At 53.0% G+C, this 18555-nt stretch overlaps 1 protein-coding gene across 1 annotated transcript in view; it reads right to left on the bottom strand.

Annotated features, from left to right (window-relative positions):
• The window catches only part of LRRC7 (leucine rich repeat containing 7), a 91211-nt gene extending 73870 nt beyond the window's left edge, over positions 1-17341 (bottom strand). The window contains exon 1 of the mRNA XM_039710927.1: positions 16099-17341. Coding sequence (XP_039566861.1) covers positions 16099-16276 — 178 coding nt within the window. The 5' untranslated portion in view covers positions 16277-17341. The remainder of the gene's footprint in view (positions 1-16098) is intronic.
• Positions 17342-18555: the final 1214 nt, after the last annotated feature.

Below are 18555 nucleotides of genomic sequence, written 5' to 3' on the forward strand. Positions count from 1 at the left end.
TCTTTCGTAACCAAGGACTCCTTACATAACTCATCACTAATAATAGGGAATCTCTTTTCCCCCACTCTTTGGATGGCTTACTCACACTCTGCAAAGCCTTTCTCCACCAGAGCTGGAGAAATCCAAGGACAGCTTGGTGCCCATGGATGGATCCAGCATGGAACAGCCTGACCCAGAAACCTCGGGAAAAAATCACCTTTTGGGAACAAATAGCATCAAGGAAAGGGATATTCCTGATGAAATTCCCATCCTGAGCCCTAAGGATCTGCCAGGAGCTCACACCTACACAGCAAATGGCCACTCCACATTATCCTAATTATCCAGAATTATCCATAAAACTGCCCAAACGTTCCTGGAGAAGAGCCTGGGTTTGCATTTGTGCCCCAGGAACTGCAGCTCCCCAGTCCCAGGTGAGGACCTGACTGCCACACATTCCCTTTGGAATATTCCCATTCCTTCTTCCTGCACTGTTTTGCTCCCAGCAGTGCCCCTTTCCTTTTCTCCATCCTGCCTCCTGTTCTGGAAAACCAACGTTGGGACAGCTGTCCTCTGGAATAAAGGACACCAAACTCTCTGTAATGCTGTGGATTTCCTACTGAATCAAACACAACCTACGGGAAAAGCAAAATCCCACTTCATTTCCCACAGGAACTCAGAACCTGGGGGGAATGTGCAGAATTTAGGGCAGCTGGGGCTGTGGGCAGCGCTGCAGGATTGGTGAACTCCATGATCTTAGAGGGCTTTTCCAACCCGAACAATTCCATGCTCTTAACCCCAGCAAGGCACTGGAATCCCAGTGCTGCTTCCAACAGTTGAAATAATTCTGATTCTGAAGGTTTAAAAGCAGCACTGGCTGAGCTGGGCCCATGAAATGTCAGACAGAGGTTTGTGTTTTGGGGTGAAACCATGTCATTCCTGCCTTCCCTCCTGGATACCAGAGTGACTTCCAATGCATTTCCCATCCAGTTATTTCTAAGGCAAACAAGTCATTTCAGGCTATCAATCTTGCAAAATGTTCTCTGGAATAAAACCTTTAAACTTTGGTTTTTTTCTGTGCAAAAAACCATTCTCCTCACTGGAGGCAGGGTGATTAAATTCCTAATTACCCAACTTGCACGTAAAAATGTCTTTCAGGAGAACTAAACGTGCCTTTTATGGATGGAGGTTAAAGCCCAGTTTGGAAATCAGTCCCTGGGTGTCCATTCAGGAGCTACCACGCTGCTAAAACCTGGGGAAAGTGCACAGGCACCCTTAAATAACACCAGGGCCTCCTCTGGATCCTCTCTGAGGTGCACCAGACCTCTGCTGGCAGAAAGGGAGGCAGAATTCCCCTGCTGCAGCCAGGGAAAACCAGGATCTCTGCTCCTGCGAGAGGCACTGGCTACATCCCAATTAAAATCCCTTTAACGCCACGTTTTAAATGTGTAAATGCAATTATACTCTGAGTGTCTTAATTACATTGTGGTGTCTCTGCTAAAAGGAATTGTAAGAAAGGATTTTCCTGTTAGTTTGGAGTTTTCTGTCAGAGGATGCTGGGATTATGGAATGGTTGTGTTGGGAGGGACCCCAAAACCCACCCAGTGCCACCCCTGCCATGGACAGGGACACCTGCCACTGTCCCAGGCTGCTCCAGCCTGGCCTTGGCACTGCCAGGGATGGTCGGAAATTCTGCCTGCTGCTGGCCTGGCTGCAGCAAAGAGGCACAGAGGAATCCTCAGGGAATTCTGCAGCTGTGACAAGACTTTAGCCGTGGTTTTACCTTTGTGCTCCTTAGCAAGCCAAGAATGAGCTCAGCTGTGCCCAGTGCTTTGGGGAGGAATCCCAAACCACTGCACATCCACATCCCAGCTGTTTCACAGACATTTCACACTGGTGGATCAGCACACGAGGCTGCTCTCTGTTTTCACCCCCAGATCCTCTCAGGGCTTATTCCATGTTCAGTGACCTCACTGAAAACCTGGAAGTTCACTTGTCTGTGGGAAACCCCATCTCCCTGAAGGAGAGGGGGAACACAGACCTGGAGCCATTCCTAGAAATTCCTTTGGTCTTTTTTCCCCTCTTTTTTTTTTTTTTTAAAAAACAAAAAAAAAAAAAAAGGGGGAAAAAAAACAAAAGGAATTTCTAGGAATGGCTCCAGGTCTTTTTTCCCCTCTTTTTTTTTTTTTTTTTTTTAATTTCTTAGAAAGCAAGAAAGAACTCCCCCTGCTCCTGCTCCATTCATTATCCCAGTGCTGCTCCCACCCTGCAGTCCAGCAGGAATGAGGAATCCCTGCTCCCTCACCTCCTTCCTGGGCACTTCTCCCTGCAGACATGGATGTGGCTCCCCCTGGAACTGCTCCTGCTCCACCCTGTTCCATTCCATTCCATTCCATTCCATTCCATTCCATTCCATTCCATTCCATTCCATTCCATTCCATTCCCTCCCCTGTCCGGAGCACAGATGCTCCCACTGAGACTCACCCCTCCAAGTCCAGCAATTCCTGCCCCCCAACCCTTCCCTGGGCTAATGAAGCCATCCAGGAGAGCACCTGGAGATGGGAATTGGGCTTTGGAGCTGCACCTGGGGCTCCCGGGATGCTGAGCCCCATTCCTGGCATGCACAGACCACAGAATCATGGAACATCCCGGGTCAGGAGGGACCCACAGGGATCATTGACCCAGATCTTGGTCTTGCACAGGACAACCCCAAAATCCCACCCTGGGCATCCCTGGAGCTCTGTCCAAACCCTCCTGGAGCTCTGGCTGTGCCCGTTCCCTGGGGATCTGGGCAGTGCCAGCCCCCTCTGGGGTGAACCTGTCCCAAAATCCACCCCAAACCCCTCGAGGCCCAGCTGTTAACAGCAGGGAAGCACTTCATCCAACATCCAGGACAGCCACAGCGCCCAGCTCCCCTCCTGCTGCTGGAGCAGGAGCACAAATGAAGCCATGCATATTCATTGCCTGTTTTGTGTATGTATGTGGCATTTGGAGGCAGGCTGCTTTCCTGCCTGATTCCCATGATTTGCACAGGGAAGGACTGGTGCGCTGCCCACGGAGGGCTGGAGCCATTCCCAGCCCCACAGGGACACGGGAGCTGGGAATGTGGGACCCTGGGGACCCCCAGGGACAGCTCCCCTGGGGCTCCCCAGGAATGACAGACTCCCCTCACATGGGGTGAGCAGATTCCCTCATACTGACCTGGATTCCGAGAAAATGCCAGACAAGAGGGATTTTAATCTGCCCCAGTGACAGGACGCAGGGAATGGCTTCCCACTGCCAGAGGGCACGGAGTGATGGGATATGGGGAAGGAACAGCACCTGACCTCAATCACCTCACATCACATCACCTGGGGGGTGATGGGGGACTGGGATGGGAATTCCAGAGCAGCTGGGGCTGCCCCTGCATCCCTGGCAGTGCCCAAGGCCAGCCTGGAGCAGCCTGGGACAGCGGGAGGTGTCCCTGCCATGGCAGGGGTGGCACTGGGTGGGTTTGAGGTCCCTCCCAACCCATTCCAGGGTTCTGTGATTATTCCACTTTCTTTCTGTTCAGGTTGAGCATTTTCCTCGTGGATCCTCCCTTCAAGCTGTCCCCCTCAGCAGCAGGGGCTGCAGAGTCTGACACCTCCAACATTCCCCATTCCCTTCCCAGTGCCTCCCTCCTATCCCTAAATTCCCAAAAACAAAGGGATCCCAGGATCCCAGACTGGTTTGGATTGGGAAGGACCTTAAATACCCCCCAGTCCCGCTCCTTCCACACTTCCACTGGGAGCTGAAGGACGTCTCACCTTCCCCACACCCCAGAGGCAATCCCACAGAACAAATCCCTTCTGGATCAATGTCCCAGACCCTCGGACCTGGGATGCTCCTGCCCAGAAATTGGGAAGTACTTAAAAAGAAAGCAAACTACAAAATTTAAGCCAAATACCTGCAGTTGTAATTCTTTGCTTCCATATTGAAATATCTCTATTCATATTTTCTGTATTTATTTATGCTTGTGTGTTTGCATATGAAAATAGCCCTGGATTTGGTATATTAAGCTATATTTGCTTGTTTACATATTTAAATTTCTGTGTGGTTTGGGTATTTATGTATTTATACGTCCGTATTTGTATTAATAAATGTATGTATTTATCTACTTGTACATGAGGCATTTATAAATGTCTGTTTATATTTATATAAATGCACATTATATAATTATAGTTATTTATTTATAATTTTTTTTTAAATTCACCTTTTAACTAAAGAAACATTGGGAAAATATTTTATGTAACTGAGTCCCTTCAGAATTAAAAGGGGCATATATTTTAAATAAATCTATTTTAAAATATAAGTTTGATAATTTTATATTTATTTTCATTTAAAAAATGTTATTTAAAAATCAGAAATTTCTTTCCTGTGCATCCTCCATACAAGTTTGATAATTTTATATTTATTTTCGTAGTAAAAATGTTATTTAAAAAATCAGAAATTTCTTTCCTGTGCATCCTCCATACTTAATTCAGAATGACAGTAATGGGAATGATAGGAGCTCTTTTTTAGGAGCAGAATGAACCTTTTAACTGCTTTATTTGGTGGGTTTTAGCCCCTGGTGATAACAGCTCTCCTTCGTCAAAAGGAGATTTATATCCTACAAAACACAGGGAAAGAAATTTGTCCCAAAAACTGACGGATTTTTTCCTCCATCTCCTTCCATGTTAATGATTTGCACGGACAGAAATGCTGGGAATTTTCTGGGATATAAATTCACCACCCTGTGGTTGTTACAGCACTCCGGGGATATTTCCACGTGAGAAACACAGGCCAATTCCAGATGTACTTCCCTATCATCCGTTTAAATTCCATTAAAAATGGGTGGCAGGGCCCACAGGCACCGGGAGAGCAGGATCTGAGGGATACCAGGAGGGGTTGGATTTTAGGGATACCAGGAGAGGCTGGATCTCAGGGATAGCAGAAGATATTTGATTTTAGGGATACCAAGGAGAGATTTGATTTTAGGGACGTGGCAGCCCCAGCCTGTCAGTCCCGGCTGCCTCTCATCCGGGCTGGATCCTCCCAGGGAGCTTTTCCAGGAGCGGGGTTCCAGAGGGGTCCGTTCCACGTGGGAACAAGTCAGAGGAGCACAGGGTGGAGGGAAGGGACCCCCAAGGATCAGGAAGCCCAAGCCCTGCCCTGCCAGAGTCCCCCCTGTCCCTGAGGGCCGTGTCCATCCCCAGCACTTCCAGCCCTGTGGATGTGGCACGTGGGTGGCCGTGGCACACTGGGGACTCGGTGGGCTCACAGGGCTTTTCCCCCTCAGTGATTCCATGATTCCCTGGTTTTGGGGGGCACTGCCAGGCAGTTACAGGTGTGTCCCCCTGCCAGGAGCAGGTGGGTACAGAGCAGCAGGAAAAGGAGGTGTGGAGCTCCCAGCTGAGCTCCTCGTGGAGACACACCTCCTGATCTCCAGTGCCTTCCCTCCTGCGCAATTCCCTCTCCTCCTGCTGTCACCACTGGGCCGTCACTCCCACATCCCTGTCCAACAAACAACCCCCAGGACTCCTTCAAGAAAATCCAAAGGGTTGTGACTCCCTGAGTGTTTCAAAATCAGTAACACAACAGCAGAAATGACAGCGAATAAATGTGAGTTTCAGAAGCACTGGGAATTCGATGGTTTAAAACAGAGATGGCCAAAGTTTGCCTTTTGCAACCCTCCCAGCTGGGCCTTCTGCCAGAGGCCGTCCAGGAGGGATTTCCCAGTTCCCAGCTCGTGTCACACCTCAGTGCCCAGCACAAACCCAGCACCTGAGGATCCCAGACCGAGCTGATCCCTCAGGATCACCCTCCAGCTCAGGCTGCAGCTGGAATGGTGTTTGTTAAAGCACAGCTGAACAGCAAAGCTTGAACCCCAGCCTAAAAAGATTAAAATAAACCAGATAAATTTACATTGAATTTAACCACAGTGTTTATCTTTAGTTATCCAATTATCTCCACTGAGGATTTGGAAATAACAGGTCCAGCCCTTACTCCAGATTGGCTCCTCTTTGGGCAAAGGAATAAATAAATAATCCTCTATTTTTTCTCTTGTTCCTGGAGGATTCTCCCCTGTCCTTTATCCCAGGAAACCCCAGCAATGAGCCAGATTTCAGTGGAAGGAGCTCACTGCTCTGCTGTGCAGCCTGAGCTGGAGCCTCTCCCCCCCTCCCCTTGCTCTCAGCTGTGCAGTTACAAATGCAGAGGTAAAATGAACACATTTCCCTTCCCCTGGAGCTTCCCCCGGGTTCCATTCCAAGCACAGCCCTTAATTAGCAAATTGTTCTGTGCTTTGAGCCATGTCCTGCTGCCCAGAGCACCAAAATCCCCCAGAACCACCCCTGGCCACGAGTCCAACAAACTCCAAACCCCTGCTCCTCCAAAGGCACTTCCACGAGGACCAGCAAAGCTCAGCTTGGAATTCCCAGGGCTTTCTGCCCTGCCTGAGAGGTTTTCCTGCCCAGCAGTGACTGGGGTAAGAGAGAAATCAAATTAAATTAACCCAGAGCAGCAGCTTGACATCATTTTCCTTCAGGTTTTCTCCAGACACCTGAGGAAAGGCAGCAAATCCTGTCCTGGTGTCTCAGGAGCACCTCAGCACAGTCCACCTCCACAGGGAGACTTTTCCAGAGTCCCTGAGCAGCACTGGGGATTTCTCTGCCTTTCTTAAAATAGATTTCCTTACTCTGCAGATCTGGCTGGGGAGATAAGGGAGAGCCACCAGCAGCTGGGGAAGTGTGAGCTCCCCCAGTGCAAAGTGCACCCTCAGCCCCAAAAATCACTTTATTCCACAGTTATTGGGAGTCAGGAAAATTGTGTTTTCCAGCAGTGTCTTCCTGACAACCAAATTGCCAAAAATTCCCAGCCTCAGGTGGCAGCTCCCCTCCCCTCGCTGTCGAGTTTGGGTGAATTATTTCTCTTGTAAATAAGCAAGCAGGGTGACACTGACTGCCTAAATATGTAACTAATGTTACTTTTCTCTATGGCACCTTGAGATATTGTCCCTTTTTACTGCTCGGGTGTGTGTCCTGATTTATGGAGTGTTAAATCATCCCTGGAAAAGCAGAGGAGGGCCTGGGGTGGTTTCAGCACACAAAAGCCACTCTGGCTGGGATTACACGGCAGGTCAGAGCAGTTTGCCACGTTTTGCAGGAATTTCCCTGCTTCCCAAACAGGATCTGGGGAGCTCAGGCCAAAGGGGTGCCCTGTTGGTCACTGCCAGGATTTGGGGAAGAAATCTAGGAATAAAATTAACTGACCACTTCTTGGAGCAGTGAATATATTGATGCCTCTGTGATGGATTAATGAGAATTTATGGGAATTTCTGGGGGTTTATTTCAGCAAGAACTAGTCCAGGCCAATGTTCCCTGCAGAACCCTGATTTCCATGGTGCTTCCTTTCCAAAAATCTTTGGGATTGTGTCTGTAACTCTCTGGAGCCTTTGTGTTCTGAGACCAGCACTAAACTACAACTAAAATAACACTTTGGTGACAAGCTGCACTTCCTTGGCAAAGGGAATTAGGAGGGAGCAGGCAGCTGCTGCAGGGAATTACTGGAGAAAATGGGATAAGGGGAACAGTCACAGGCCTGGCAGCCTGACACTGATCCTGCACAGTGCAAAGGAATCAGCAGCACACAACATTATTTAGGGGGAATTACAGCAGCTTAATGAAATTAATGCCAGTCCACGTGTGCCTCTCACCCTGCAGCGCCGGGGCAGCCTCAGCCTTCCTGCTGCTGGGACCCCAGAAATGCATGTCCAGCTGCACAGGGGGCTGCAGCCAGGGCACTGCACTGAGGAGCCTGGGATTCACACAGCAGAGGTTTAGGGCAGAAGCCAAATTGTCAGTGGGAATCCCCACAGCCAGAGCGGGATCATCCAGGGGACAGCTCCCAGCCTTCGGACACTTCAGCTCCTCCCCAAAGTGGTTGAAAAGTGATATAAAGTGATTTAAAATCAGGGACAGGACACAGGGAGTGGCTCCCACTGCCAGAGGGCAGGGATGGATGGGAGACTGGGCGGGAATTACTGACTGGGAGGGTGGGCAGGCCCTGGAATAGAATTCCCAGAGCAGCTGTGGCTGCCCCTGCATCCCTGGCAGTGCCCAAGGCCAGGCTGGACACTGGGGCTGGAGCACCTGGGACAGTGGAAGGTGTCCCTGCCATGGCAGGGGGGCACTGGGTGGGATTTAAGGTCCCTCCCAACCCAAGCAAAGTTCAAATTTAAGTTTAAGCCCCCAGAGGAAGCCAAAGGGAGGAGCCCCAGCTGCCCCTGGGAATGCAGTGCTGCAGAGGGGTTTGGGACAGCAGGAAGCAATATCTGCTTGGGTTGTTACAACACTTGGAATCAGACCAGAATAAAAAGCAAAGAGCGCCCCAGAGCCGGCCCTGTGCCAGCAGTGCCATCCCCTGAGGAGGGGACAGGGGACTGAACTCAGAAGCAGCAGCCCCACGCTCTCCTGCCCTGCCACAGAACCCACAAAAGCCCCATTTGCACAGCTCAGGCCCTGTACAGCAAACCGTGGAGCCCCCAAGGGGAGGTGCTGGCACAAGAGCCCTGCCAGAGGGCAGGGACAAGGACACCAGCCTGGCCACTGGGGCTCCCCACCAACCCCAGCTCTGCCGAGGATAACACACACCCGGAGAGGGGAGAGGGAGTGAGAACATTCCAGCTGCCCCCCCGGCTGTGGTCGGGGTCTGTTCCCTCCTCTTCCTCCAGCAGGATGAAGGACACAGGCACTGCTCCCTTGCCTTCCATACAGTCCTTTTAAATTCCATATATTTTCCTCCCAGAGAGCCACAGGAGCTGCTGACGCATCTCCAACCTTTTTCTTAGAGATTCATCAGCTAAAATAGATCCCACATATAAGAATAGGAAGTTTAATGAATTCACACTCCTGTGATGTAACAAGTTAAATTAAAAACACTGAGCTCGTAAGATTTAATAACAAGCCTTTTATGGCTATTTCGCTTTTCCTGCAGGAAAACTTCCTCCTACCACAACTGGGAAGGATATTTTTAAAACCTGTGAAACTGGAAGCAATGTTGGAAACCATCACAAGGAACAAAGCCTTTCAGGGACAGTCAGAGTGCCTGAGAGCTTCTTCTGCAATTGTTGGAATTCTTACGTCACCAAACGTTGGAGTTCAGCCCAAATCCAGAGTGGAGAATGGACAGGGACCTTTATTCCATTGGTGCTGTGAAATCCCTCCAGGACTCCACCTCTTCCCCAGGCAGCTCCAAGGCCTGACCACCTTTTCCATGGAAAAATTCCTCCTTTTCTCCAGGCTAAAAGTGGGAAGTACAACCTCCATTTTAGGGTGAAAAGTCTCAGGATATGTAAAATAGCCAGCCTTGGGTTTAATCCTCCCCTGCAGCATCATCCCCTTCACAGGGTGACAAAACCCTCACCCAAGCATCAAGCACAGACACAGGTTCAGCTCCCAACAAACAAAGGTCATTCTGGCCAAACTGGAAAGGGAAAAATCCAGAACATTTGAAAGGAAAGTGCTTGGCCATGCCAATAGGCACACCAAAAAAAAAATTAAAATCCCCAAACCAATCCCCACCAAACTCTGAACCAAAACCCTGGCTGCCAAACCACACAGGCTCCAATTCCTAAAATATCTAAAATATTCTGTGCTTGTGCTCCCAGATTTGAAACAAGCTCTGATGGATGTGAGGGCTTCAGATGAGATTTGGAATGGTGGTGAGTGCTGCTGAGGCTGGGATGGGCAGGAATGGAGCTGGGCTGGGGTGGAGCTGAGCTGGGATCAAGGATGGGCAGGAATGGAGCTGGGCTGGGGTGGAGCTGAGCTGGGATTGGGATGGGCGGGATTGAGGTTGGGCTGGGATGGAGCTGAGCTGGGATCAAGGATGGGATGGGCAGGAATGGAGCTGGGCTGGGGTGGAGCTGAGCTGGGATCAAGGATGGGATGGGCAGGAATGGAGCTGGGCTGGGGTGGAGCTGAGCTGGGATCAAGGTTGGGCAGGAATGGAGCTGGGCTGGGGTGGAGCTGAGCTGGGACCAAGGATGAAGAGCTGCTGAGCTGCTGCTCCAACACAGCCTTTAAACCCCTGAACCAGTCCCTGGCAAAGCCTGCAGGGCTTCCCACAAATTCCAGGCTGCTCCTGCTGCAGGAGCAGCTCGGGGAGGGGACAGGAGCTGCACGGCGTGGGCAAGGTGGCAGCTGTCACCTCCTGCCACCACCACCCACGGCAGGGGACAGTGACACTGCCTCAGCTCTGCTCAGTCAGCTCAAATCAGGTTGGGACATTCACCTTCCTCTGCTGCCATAACCCACCCTGGTTAATTAACCCTCCTAATTACCACCAAGGTCTAAAGGAATGTGATTTTTAAGAGCTCAGTGTTTCTAAAGAATGACAAATTTTTGTCCTCCCAGGAACCACCAGGCTGAGGGCAAATGGTCAGAGAAGTCTTTGGAGAACTTTGCTGATGATGCTAAATTTAAAATCTGTGTTTTAAGGTCTCCCAGTGGCACAGGGTGCCCAGAGCAGCTTGGCTGCCCCAGGCCAGGCTGGGGATACAGGCGGTGTCCCTGCCATGGCAGGGGTGGCATGGGATGGGTTTTAAGGTCCCTTTCAGCCCAAACCACTCTGGGACTCCATGAAAAGCTGCAAATGTCAGGAAACAGCTTCACAGGAGACAGGGAATACACGGCAGAGAAACCCCAACACTTGTCCTCTGCCACAACTTCTCCCCCCATTTATTTCATACAACACTGCATCAATTAAACCGAGGAAACAGGAGGGAAAGGCACAAACCCAGCCCCTGAATGTAAAAACTGCAGCATTTGTGCTGGATGCACAGCCCTGCGCCTGCCACAGGGAATGCTGACCTTCAGCAGGCCCTGGGATTCCTGGATGTAATGCTCTGCCTGCTGCTCCCAGTATGGAAAGCCTCCTGAAAACACTCCAATAATCCATCAAAACCTGGCAAAACCACCCCAGGACGCTGACTGGAGATGCCACCTTTATTTAATCACTTTCAGGAGCTGCTGATTATCTCATCCATAAAGCTGTGCAGCTCCAGGATCCCACGGGGCTGCTCCAGGCACTGTCCCAGGTGAAATGAGGCTGCAAATGCGAGCAGCGGGAGCCTGGCTCTGAGCACGGGGAGCAATCTGCTTCCCAAGCCCTGGGAAAAGGGACACACCCGCAGGGGACAGGGCCCCTCCTGCCCTGAGGCCACCAACATCCCCCACCTCGCCCCAGGCACCGACAGGTCACAGTGAGGGGAGCCTGGGGTGGGCTCCTGCCAGCGTGGGCTCCAGACCAGGGCAGCTCCAGCTCATTCCTGGCTCTTGGGGCTCTGCCCAGCCCAGGGTTCCTGTGGAAAAGGATGCCTTTCCTTTTCAGCCTCTCCACACGCCCTGGAATTGTCTGGACCTGTTTAAAATTCAGGTTTTTTTGACTTTTATGTGAGTTGCAGGAGTTTTTTGTTCCACAGATTTTTGGGGTGTTTTCCCCCTTTTTGGGATTCCCACTTGGGTTTTGTGGGAAACATGAATTGGGCTCAATAATGCTGAGGGTCCCTTCCAACTCAGCATATTCTGGGTTTCTGTGACAGATCATTTAATTCCAACCCCCAAAGCTCCTCTAATTCCATCCCAAATTCCCAAATTACCTGTGCAGAATAAACCACAGCTCAAGTTCCTGTCTATCCACTGCAGTTCACCCACTAACCCTTGTCCCAGGGCTCCCAGAACTGCTCCAAACAAACCTGGCTTTTGCTCCTCTTGTTAACAAATAAATCACAAACACACAAGCAGCCGAAATCCCATAAAATTAAGAATCCTGCTCCAGGAAATCAATTACAAAATCATTACAGATCTTCCAGGAAACCTGGACTTCTTTCCTGGCCTGCTTCCTCAAAGCAACTTTAATCACAAAGCCCTCATCTCCCCAACAATGCCATGATGCAGTTTGCTAATTAGCTTTTTCCACTCCTTAATTAAGAAGAAGTGTTCGTGTTGTATCTGCAGTTAAATGGTGGCAGCAGCCACCACTCTGTGATTTATTTCTATTTCAATATTTATTTGCTTTATTTTCTCTTAATTTTATTTTCACTTCCCTTTCGAGCTCCCGTTTTGATCCCTGTTGTAATTAGCTGGGTTGTAGCTGCTCCAGAGGAAATTTGGGAAGCTTTTCCAGGATAAACATGGATGAGTCTCCCAAGGGAGCAGCTGATTCACTCCAGAGCTCCCAGAGCTCCAGCACCCTCCTGCCCTGCACTGGGACCCAAGGAATGCACTCTGTGCAGCTCTCCCGGCTCCAGTTAAATTAGGAGGACACAGAGGATGGGATTTGACCTTCTGGGTATTCCAGAGAGCAAGAAAAAGCTGTGGGATAGCTCAGAGTCAGATCTCCTGCATCCAGCCAGAAACCTGGGCAGGGAGGAATTAAATTGGGCTGAGTAAAAGCAAATGGGTTTGGATGGGGGGACGAGCTGCCCAGGATTTCCTGGGAAGCAAATAATCACTGGAAATCACAGTTCACACTGAAAACAAGTGCCCTGACACTGAAAGCTTTTCCCACCCCACAGTTTCAGGCACTCCTTGTGCTCCTGGCTGGAGCCAGCAGGGAGAAGCTGGTCCCTCCTGGGATGGTGAGCTCAGGTGTTGGGTCACATCCAGCCAGCGGAATTCACATTCAGCCAGCCCCAGGTAACCTGAGGGCTCACACCAGTGAGGTTCTCCTGCCCTCACCAACCCTGTGGATGAGATTCCAGCAAATCCTGAGGACCAGAATCCCAGGATTCTTGAGGAAAAGCCCTCCAAGGTCACCAAGTCCCACCTTGTCCCCAGCCCAGAGCACTGAGTGCCACCCCCAGGGAAGGGGACTCCAAACCCCCCTGGAATGCCACTCTCCTGCCTTGGTTTGTCCTTCCCAAAATCAGCTGGATTAAGGAAAAACGGAAGAAGGAAACAAATCAGACAGCAGCTCTGTGGGTGGATTTTCCCAGCCCTCCCCACGGATACAGAGTGACCTTGGGGATGAGATTGATCCAAAGTCACCACTCCAAAGCCAAGATGTCTTGGGCAAGGATTAAACCCAGGCTGACACTTTGCCTCACACCTACTGATGCTGAACCAGTGCCCCCAAAATAGCAGCTCTGATGAAAGGCCTGTGCCTGGCAGCTCCTGGAGCTCCCTTTTCCACTTGTCCAAGTTCCCACATGGCTGTCATCACAACTGGAAGTGTTCATCCAGCAGAGTGAGAATGACATCCCGTTAAAAGAGTGCCTTTTCCTGGCAGGTGGAGACAAGGACAGCCCTGGAAAATGCACAGAGCTCCTTGGTTTCAGGATTTTCTGTGCCCAGGCTGGAAAGCTGATGGTGCTCCCAGTTTTCAGTGCGGCCTCTTTCCCAGGTATTTCTGCAGGAATCCTGAGAAGTGGCTTTGCTGGGGGAAAAAAATCCTGAGAAAAACACTGCAGCATCCGCAGCCATGGATCAACAAACACAGAAAACTGTTTTGTGATCCCAAGGAAAATCCCTACAAATACAGGTCCATTCACTGAGTTGGTGCTCAAGGCTCATGCAGAGCCCCATTCCCAAAATGGCACATCCTGCAGGAGTGCCTGGAGAAGGACCTGGGGACAACGAGCTGTCCCTGCCCAGCAGTGCCCGGTGGGATCCTGAGGGACAACGAGCTGTCCCTGCCCAGCAGTGCCCAGTGGGATCCTGAGGGACAACGAGCTGTGCCCGACCAGCAGTGCCCAGTGGATCCTGAGGGACAACGAGCTGTGCCTGCCCAGCAGTGCCCAGTGGATCCTGAGGGACAACGAGCTGTCCCTGCCCAGCAGTGCCCAGTGGATCCTGAGGGACAACGAGCTGTGCCCGGCCAGCAGTGCCCAGTGGGATCCTGAGGTGCTTTGGGAAGAGCATTCCCAGCAGGTCAGGGGTGACCCTGCCCCTGTGCCCAGCCCTGGGAGCTAGGCCCATCTACACCCTGAGTGAGTGCCCATGGCCACTCCAGCCTGGCCATCCTCCCCTTGCCCTCAGCTTTCCCAGGAACCAGCCCAGAGTGGCCTTTCCCCACTCCTGCTCCTCCCTGAGCATCACAAAGGCCCAGAGGATTTGGGATTGGTGCCCCTGGGCAGGAACACCTCATGCAGCCATGGATATTCCTGGACAAAATCCATGGGAAGGCAATTCCACCTGTCCACCAGCCCCAGGAGCTCCTCCCAGGGCTCTGTTCCATGAATCTGTCCCAGCCTCTCCCTGTGCTCCCTGAATTTCCCTGTGTGGCATGGCACAGTCCCCCTGGCACAGCAGTGGGGAGCAGGGCCCTGTTACTGCGCTGTGACACATCCCAGCTTCTCCCACAATTCCCAGCTTTTTCCACCATTCCCATTTTTTCCCCCCAATTCCCATTTTTCCCCCCAATTCCCAGCTGCAGCCATGCCACCAGCACGGCTGGGGGTGGCAGCTCCAGCCAGGGGAAGGAGGGAGGCTCAGCTCCAGGAGAAACAGCAGCTGCTGCCCCCAGGAACCTCCACCTGGCAGCTCTGCGGGTGGGGAAGGCACCCCCCGCTCCCAGACCCAATTCCTGGGGGCTATGAGGGCTCAGCAGGTCACACCACGCTCCTGCCAGGAACCCAGGAGGGCCCACTGCCTGTTTCTGGTTCCCAGCCCAGCCTGGAGAGCACCAGGAAGATCAAGCTGCATTAGTACTGCAGGAGAAGGCGCTGATGGATTTAGAGAGGGGAAAAAAATTTCCCTCTCCATATAAGGGCTGTGAACATTTTCCCACTTAAGACAACGTGTGGGATCATATTCACAGACACAGAAATATGTTCTGTTCCCCGACACCCACGGGCCTGGAACACCAGGCTGAAGTGCTGGCAGGAATCAGAACCATTTGTTAAGTACAAAAAATGTCTCACATAATTAGGGAACTGCTGAAAGCCACCAATTTAGTGCTCAGGCTGGAAAATGTAGGGATATTTCTTGGAACAACAGGCAGAGCTGCCTCCACGCCGCACACACGGCAAATACCTGGGGAGAAATCAAAGTGCAACGAGATTCCAGCTCCTCCAGAGGATGGAACCAGGATATCCCCAGCTGGGAGCACCATCAAAGCCCAGGGCCTGGTTTTAATGCTGGTTGTGAAGGGAGTGCCCCCTTCCCAGCCTCATCCCTCCCTTCCCAGCATGGCTCCACCACCATCCCAACCTGTGCCTCTGCTCCAGGCTGTCCAAGTGCCCTTCTGGCAGGAGCAGAGGGCCACAACCCTCTCCCAAACACGTCCCAGGGCTGAGGAACCTCTGCCCCAAAGATTGTCAAAGGTCAGACTGGGAAGGGCAGCAGTGAAGGGAAGATGGAAGGGGGCTGCAAACAGAACTTGTGGAGGTGTCTGCACAGAGCTGATTTTTTATATATTTGGAAAAAAAAAAAAAGCAAGAGAAGCAGAGATTGCTGAGGTTTGACCTGGGAAGAGATGGAGACAGAGCTCCTGGCAGCCACAGCAGCTCCTTGGCCCCCAAAGCCACCAAAGTGCCCCCGCCCAGAGCTGTGTCCCCTCCTGCCAGCAGCTCCTCAACCCACAGGAGCGTTTGTCCCCCCCAAAGCCACCAAGGTATGTCCCCACCCAGAGCTCTGTCCCCTCCTGCCAGCATCTCCTCAACCCCCAGCAGGGCTTGTCCCCCACCAAAGCCATCATTGTCTGTCCCCACAGAGCCACCAAGGTGTGTCCCCACAGAGCTCTGTCCCTCCTGCCAGCATCTCCTCAAACCCCAGCAGGGTTTGTTCCCACAAAAGCATCATTGTCCCTCCTAAAGCCACCAAGGTCTGTCCCCATAAAGCCACCAGGGTCTGTCCCCACAGAGCGACCAGGGTTTGTCCCCACCCGAGCCGTGTCCCCTCGTGGCAGCAGCTCTGAGCGCCGCAGGGTCTGTGCCCCTAAAGCCCCCAGGTCGGTGCCTCCACAGCCCCCAGGTGTGCCCCCCGCAGCCCCCCAGGTGTGTCCCCTAAAGCCACCGGGGTCTGTGCCCCCGCAGCCCCCAGGTGTGTCCCCTAAAGCCCCCAGGTCTGTGCCCCGCAGCCCCCAGGTGTGTCCCCCGCAGCCCCCCGGTGTCCCCAGCACCTCTGCAGAGCAGGGCCGGGTTCTGCAGCAGGGACACCAGGCGCCGGCGCCGGCCCCGCTCGCGGCTCCTGCCGTGGCTCAGGGGCGGGGTGAATCCGCTGCCTCGGCGCGTTCCTCGCGGGGGGAATTCGGGGATGCCGCCGTGCCCGTGCCCGTGCCCGTGCCCGTGCCATGCCATCCCTTCCTCGGCGGGCTGCCCTCAGGCTCGCTGTCCAAGCGGCAAAAGCAGCGCCCGGCCGAGCGCAGCGGGAACAATCCAGGGCCGAGGCGAGGTTTAAATCCCGCTGGATCCAGCCCCGGGCGGCTCCGGGCTGGGGCTGAGCCGCCGCCGGGGCTCCGCTGGAGGAGCGCAGGGATGCTCTCCCTGCCCCGCGGGGACGATTCCCGAGCTGTCCAGAGGCTCCTCAGTTTTATTCCCGGCGGGTGCCTCGGCCGATGCTTTGTTTCAGTCGGAGCTGCCGAGCATCCCAGATCTATCTCCCAAGGACGTCTTCAGATCCCCGGCGCGCCGGGAGCAGGAGCGGTGCCTGGCGCTGCACGTGACGCGGGGCAGAGCGCTGGATTCCCGGCCATGGGAATGTGCTCGGCGCTCCCAGTCCCACCGGGGCTCCCTACATCCCGCCTGCCGGGGCTGGGCCGGCTCTGCGCTCCCCTTCACCCGGCTCAGACAGATTCTGGTTATTGCTGACCGCTGGGTCCTAGCCTAGAAAAGGTTAAATTTGCTCTCCGCAGATCCTCTTGGCTCCGACTCGCATTGTCAGATCTTTTCCCCAGCAAAATATTCGGGAAGAAAAAAAAAAAAAAGAAAAAAGGAGAAAAAATTGAAAAAAGAAGCTCCGTTTTCCTCCGATGAGCTTAAACTCCTGTAGCTCTAAAGTCATTCACTCCGGATCCAAGGGAACTAAAGGATGAGGAATGTTCTCCTCCTTAGAATAAAAAAGAGCCTTCCTGAGCTTACAGCTTCTTTTCTTCTTTATTCGCCAGAACCTGATCCATTAGCACGGTATTTGCTCCCCCTCGGCAGAGCGCGGGGATTTAAGGCTCCTTTCTTCCCCTAATTTTGCTCTTGGCTCCAGCCCTGCCACAGCAGCCTCTCCCCGGGGCTCTCCAGCCTCAATCCCAGCTGCTCCCAGCCATCCCTCCTCATCCCTGCACCTTCCTCCCTTCCCCAACTTCTCCGCAGCTCACACCGGGAGGGGCGGCTCTGCCCAGTCAAACACGGAGGATTTCTCTGCTCTCGACAAATTGCTGCATTCCCAGGGAAAAAAAAAAAAAAAAAAAAAAAAAAGAAGCCAAAAAACCCAGCCCCGAGTTCTGCAAGCCTCGTCCTAGGGTTTGATGCAATCTGCAAATGAGAGCCTACGGAAACCACGCTAAAATTAGAGGGAGCTGAGATGAAAACCAAGGACACATCGTGGCTCTTAGAAATCTTTAAATAGGGCTTGGTACCACCTCGAGGAGCTCGGGCTGCGCTGGGCTCGCATCCACCGAAATCCTTAACTGGGATTCTCAAGTGGCCCTGGCGGTTCCTGGGACACCTCTGGGGGTGCTGGGGTGCGCTCCCGCCCCCGGCCGTGTCCCAGCGGGATTTCCCAGCGCCGGTGATCAGCCCGATGGGTTCACGCCCTGCAGGGGAGCAGCTCCTCCTCCCCCTGCCCACAGAAGGTCCCCAGCCCCTTCCCAGGAGGGGACAGCCGGGTGGGCAGCCCTGGAGCACGGCCGGGCTCCTGGGCAGCCCCCGGGATGGAGCCTCCGCTCCCCACCCCACCGGGGAGGGGGTGTCAGCTGCATTCCAGGAGGATAAAATCCCCTGAATGCCCAGGAGGGTAAAATGCACCATTTCTGAAGCCCTGCTGTCCATCAGGCTCCCAGGCCTCTCCCAGGTGTGCCCAGGCCCCGGCAGCCCCAGGGGATGGGGCTGGCCCCGGGGACAGCACAGTGGCCACGGGGCTCTGGGGGGACTCTGGGGCCACCACCACCACACAGCCCCAGCCTGTCCTGGCGTGGATTGCCATGTCCTGCTGTGTCTGGGATCCCTGGAGCCTCTGCTCTAGGACCAACGCTCCCAGCAAAGGCTCGTCCAGATGGAAACACCTCAGAGGTGATTCATCTGAATTTTGGGGGCTCTAATGGTGCTGCTGCCTTGAAATATTCCAGGGACAGCAGCCAAGCTTCCTTTTAAAATTCTTTTTGATGGATTTTAAACTTTAACCGATTTTTAATGCATTGTGGGAAGCACTGAGGAATCCCTGCAGGTGCAGGGAGTGGGGAATTTGCTGCTGGGCAGGCAGCACCTTCCCAGGGATTCCAGCCCAGCTCTCTGCAGCGTTGGCTCCCGAGCTGCAGCTCCTCACATCCACCAGGCACCCAGGAATGGTTTTGTTACTCCAGCAACTGCTAAAATCAGTGTCATCTAACCCCCCCTTTTCAGGGATTTCACATCAGCCCTGTAACAGA

This window comes from Passer montanus, unplaced genomic scaffold, assembly GCF_014805655.1.
Source record: "Passer montanus isolate IOZ18808 unplaced genomic scaffold, ASM1480565v1 scaffold238, whole genome shotgun sequence".
NCBI classification, from domain to species: Eukaryota; Metazoa; Chordata; class Aves; order Passeriformes; family Passeridae; genus Passer; species Passer montanus.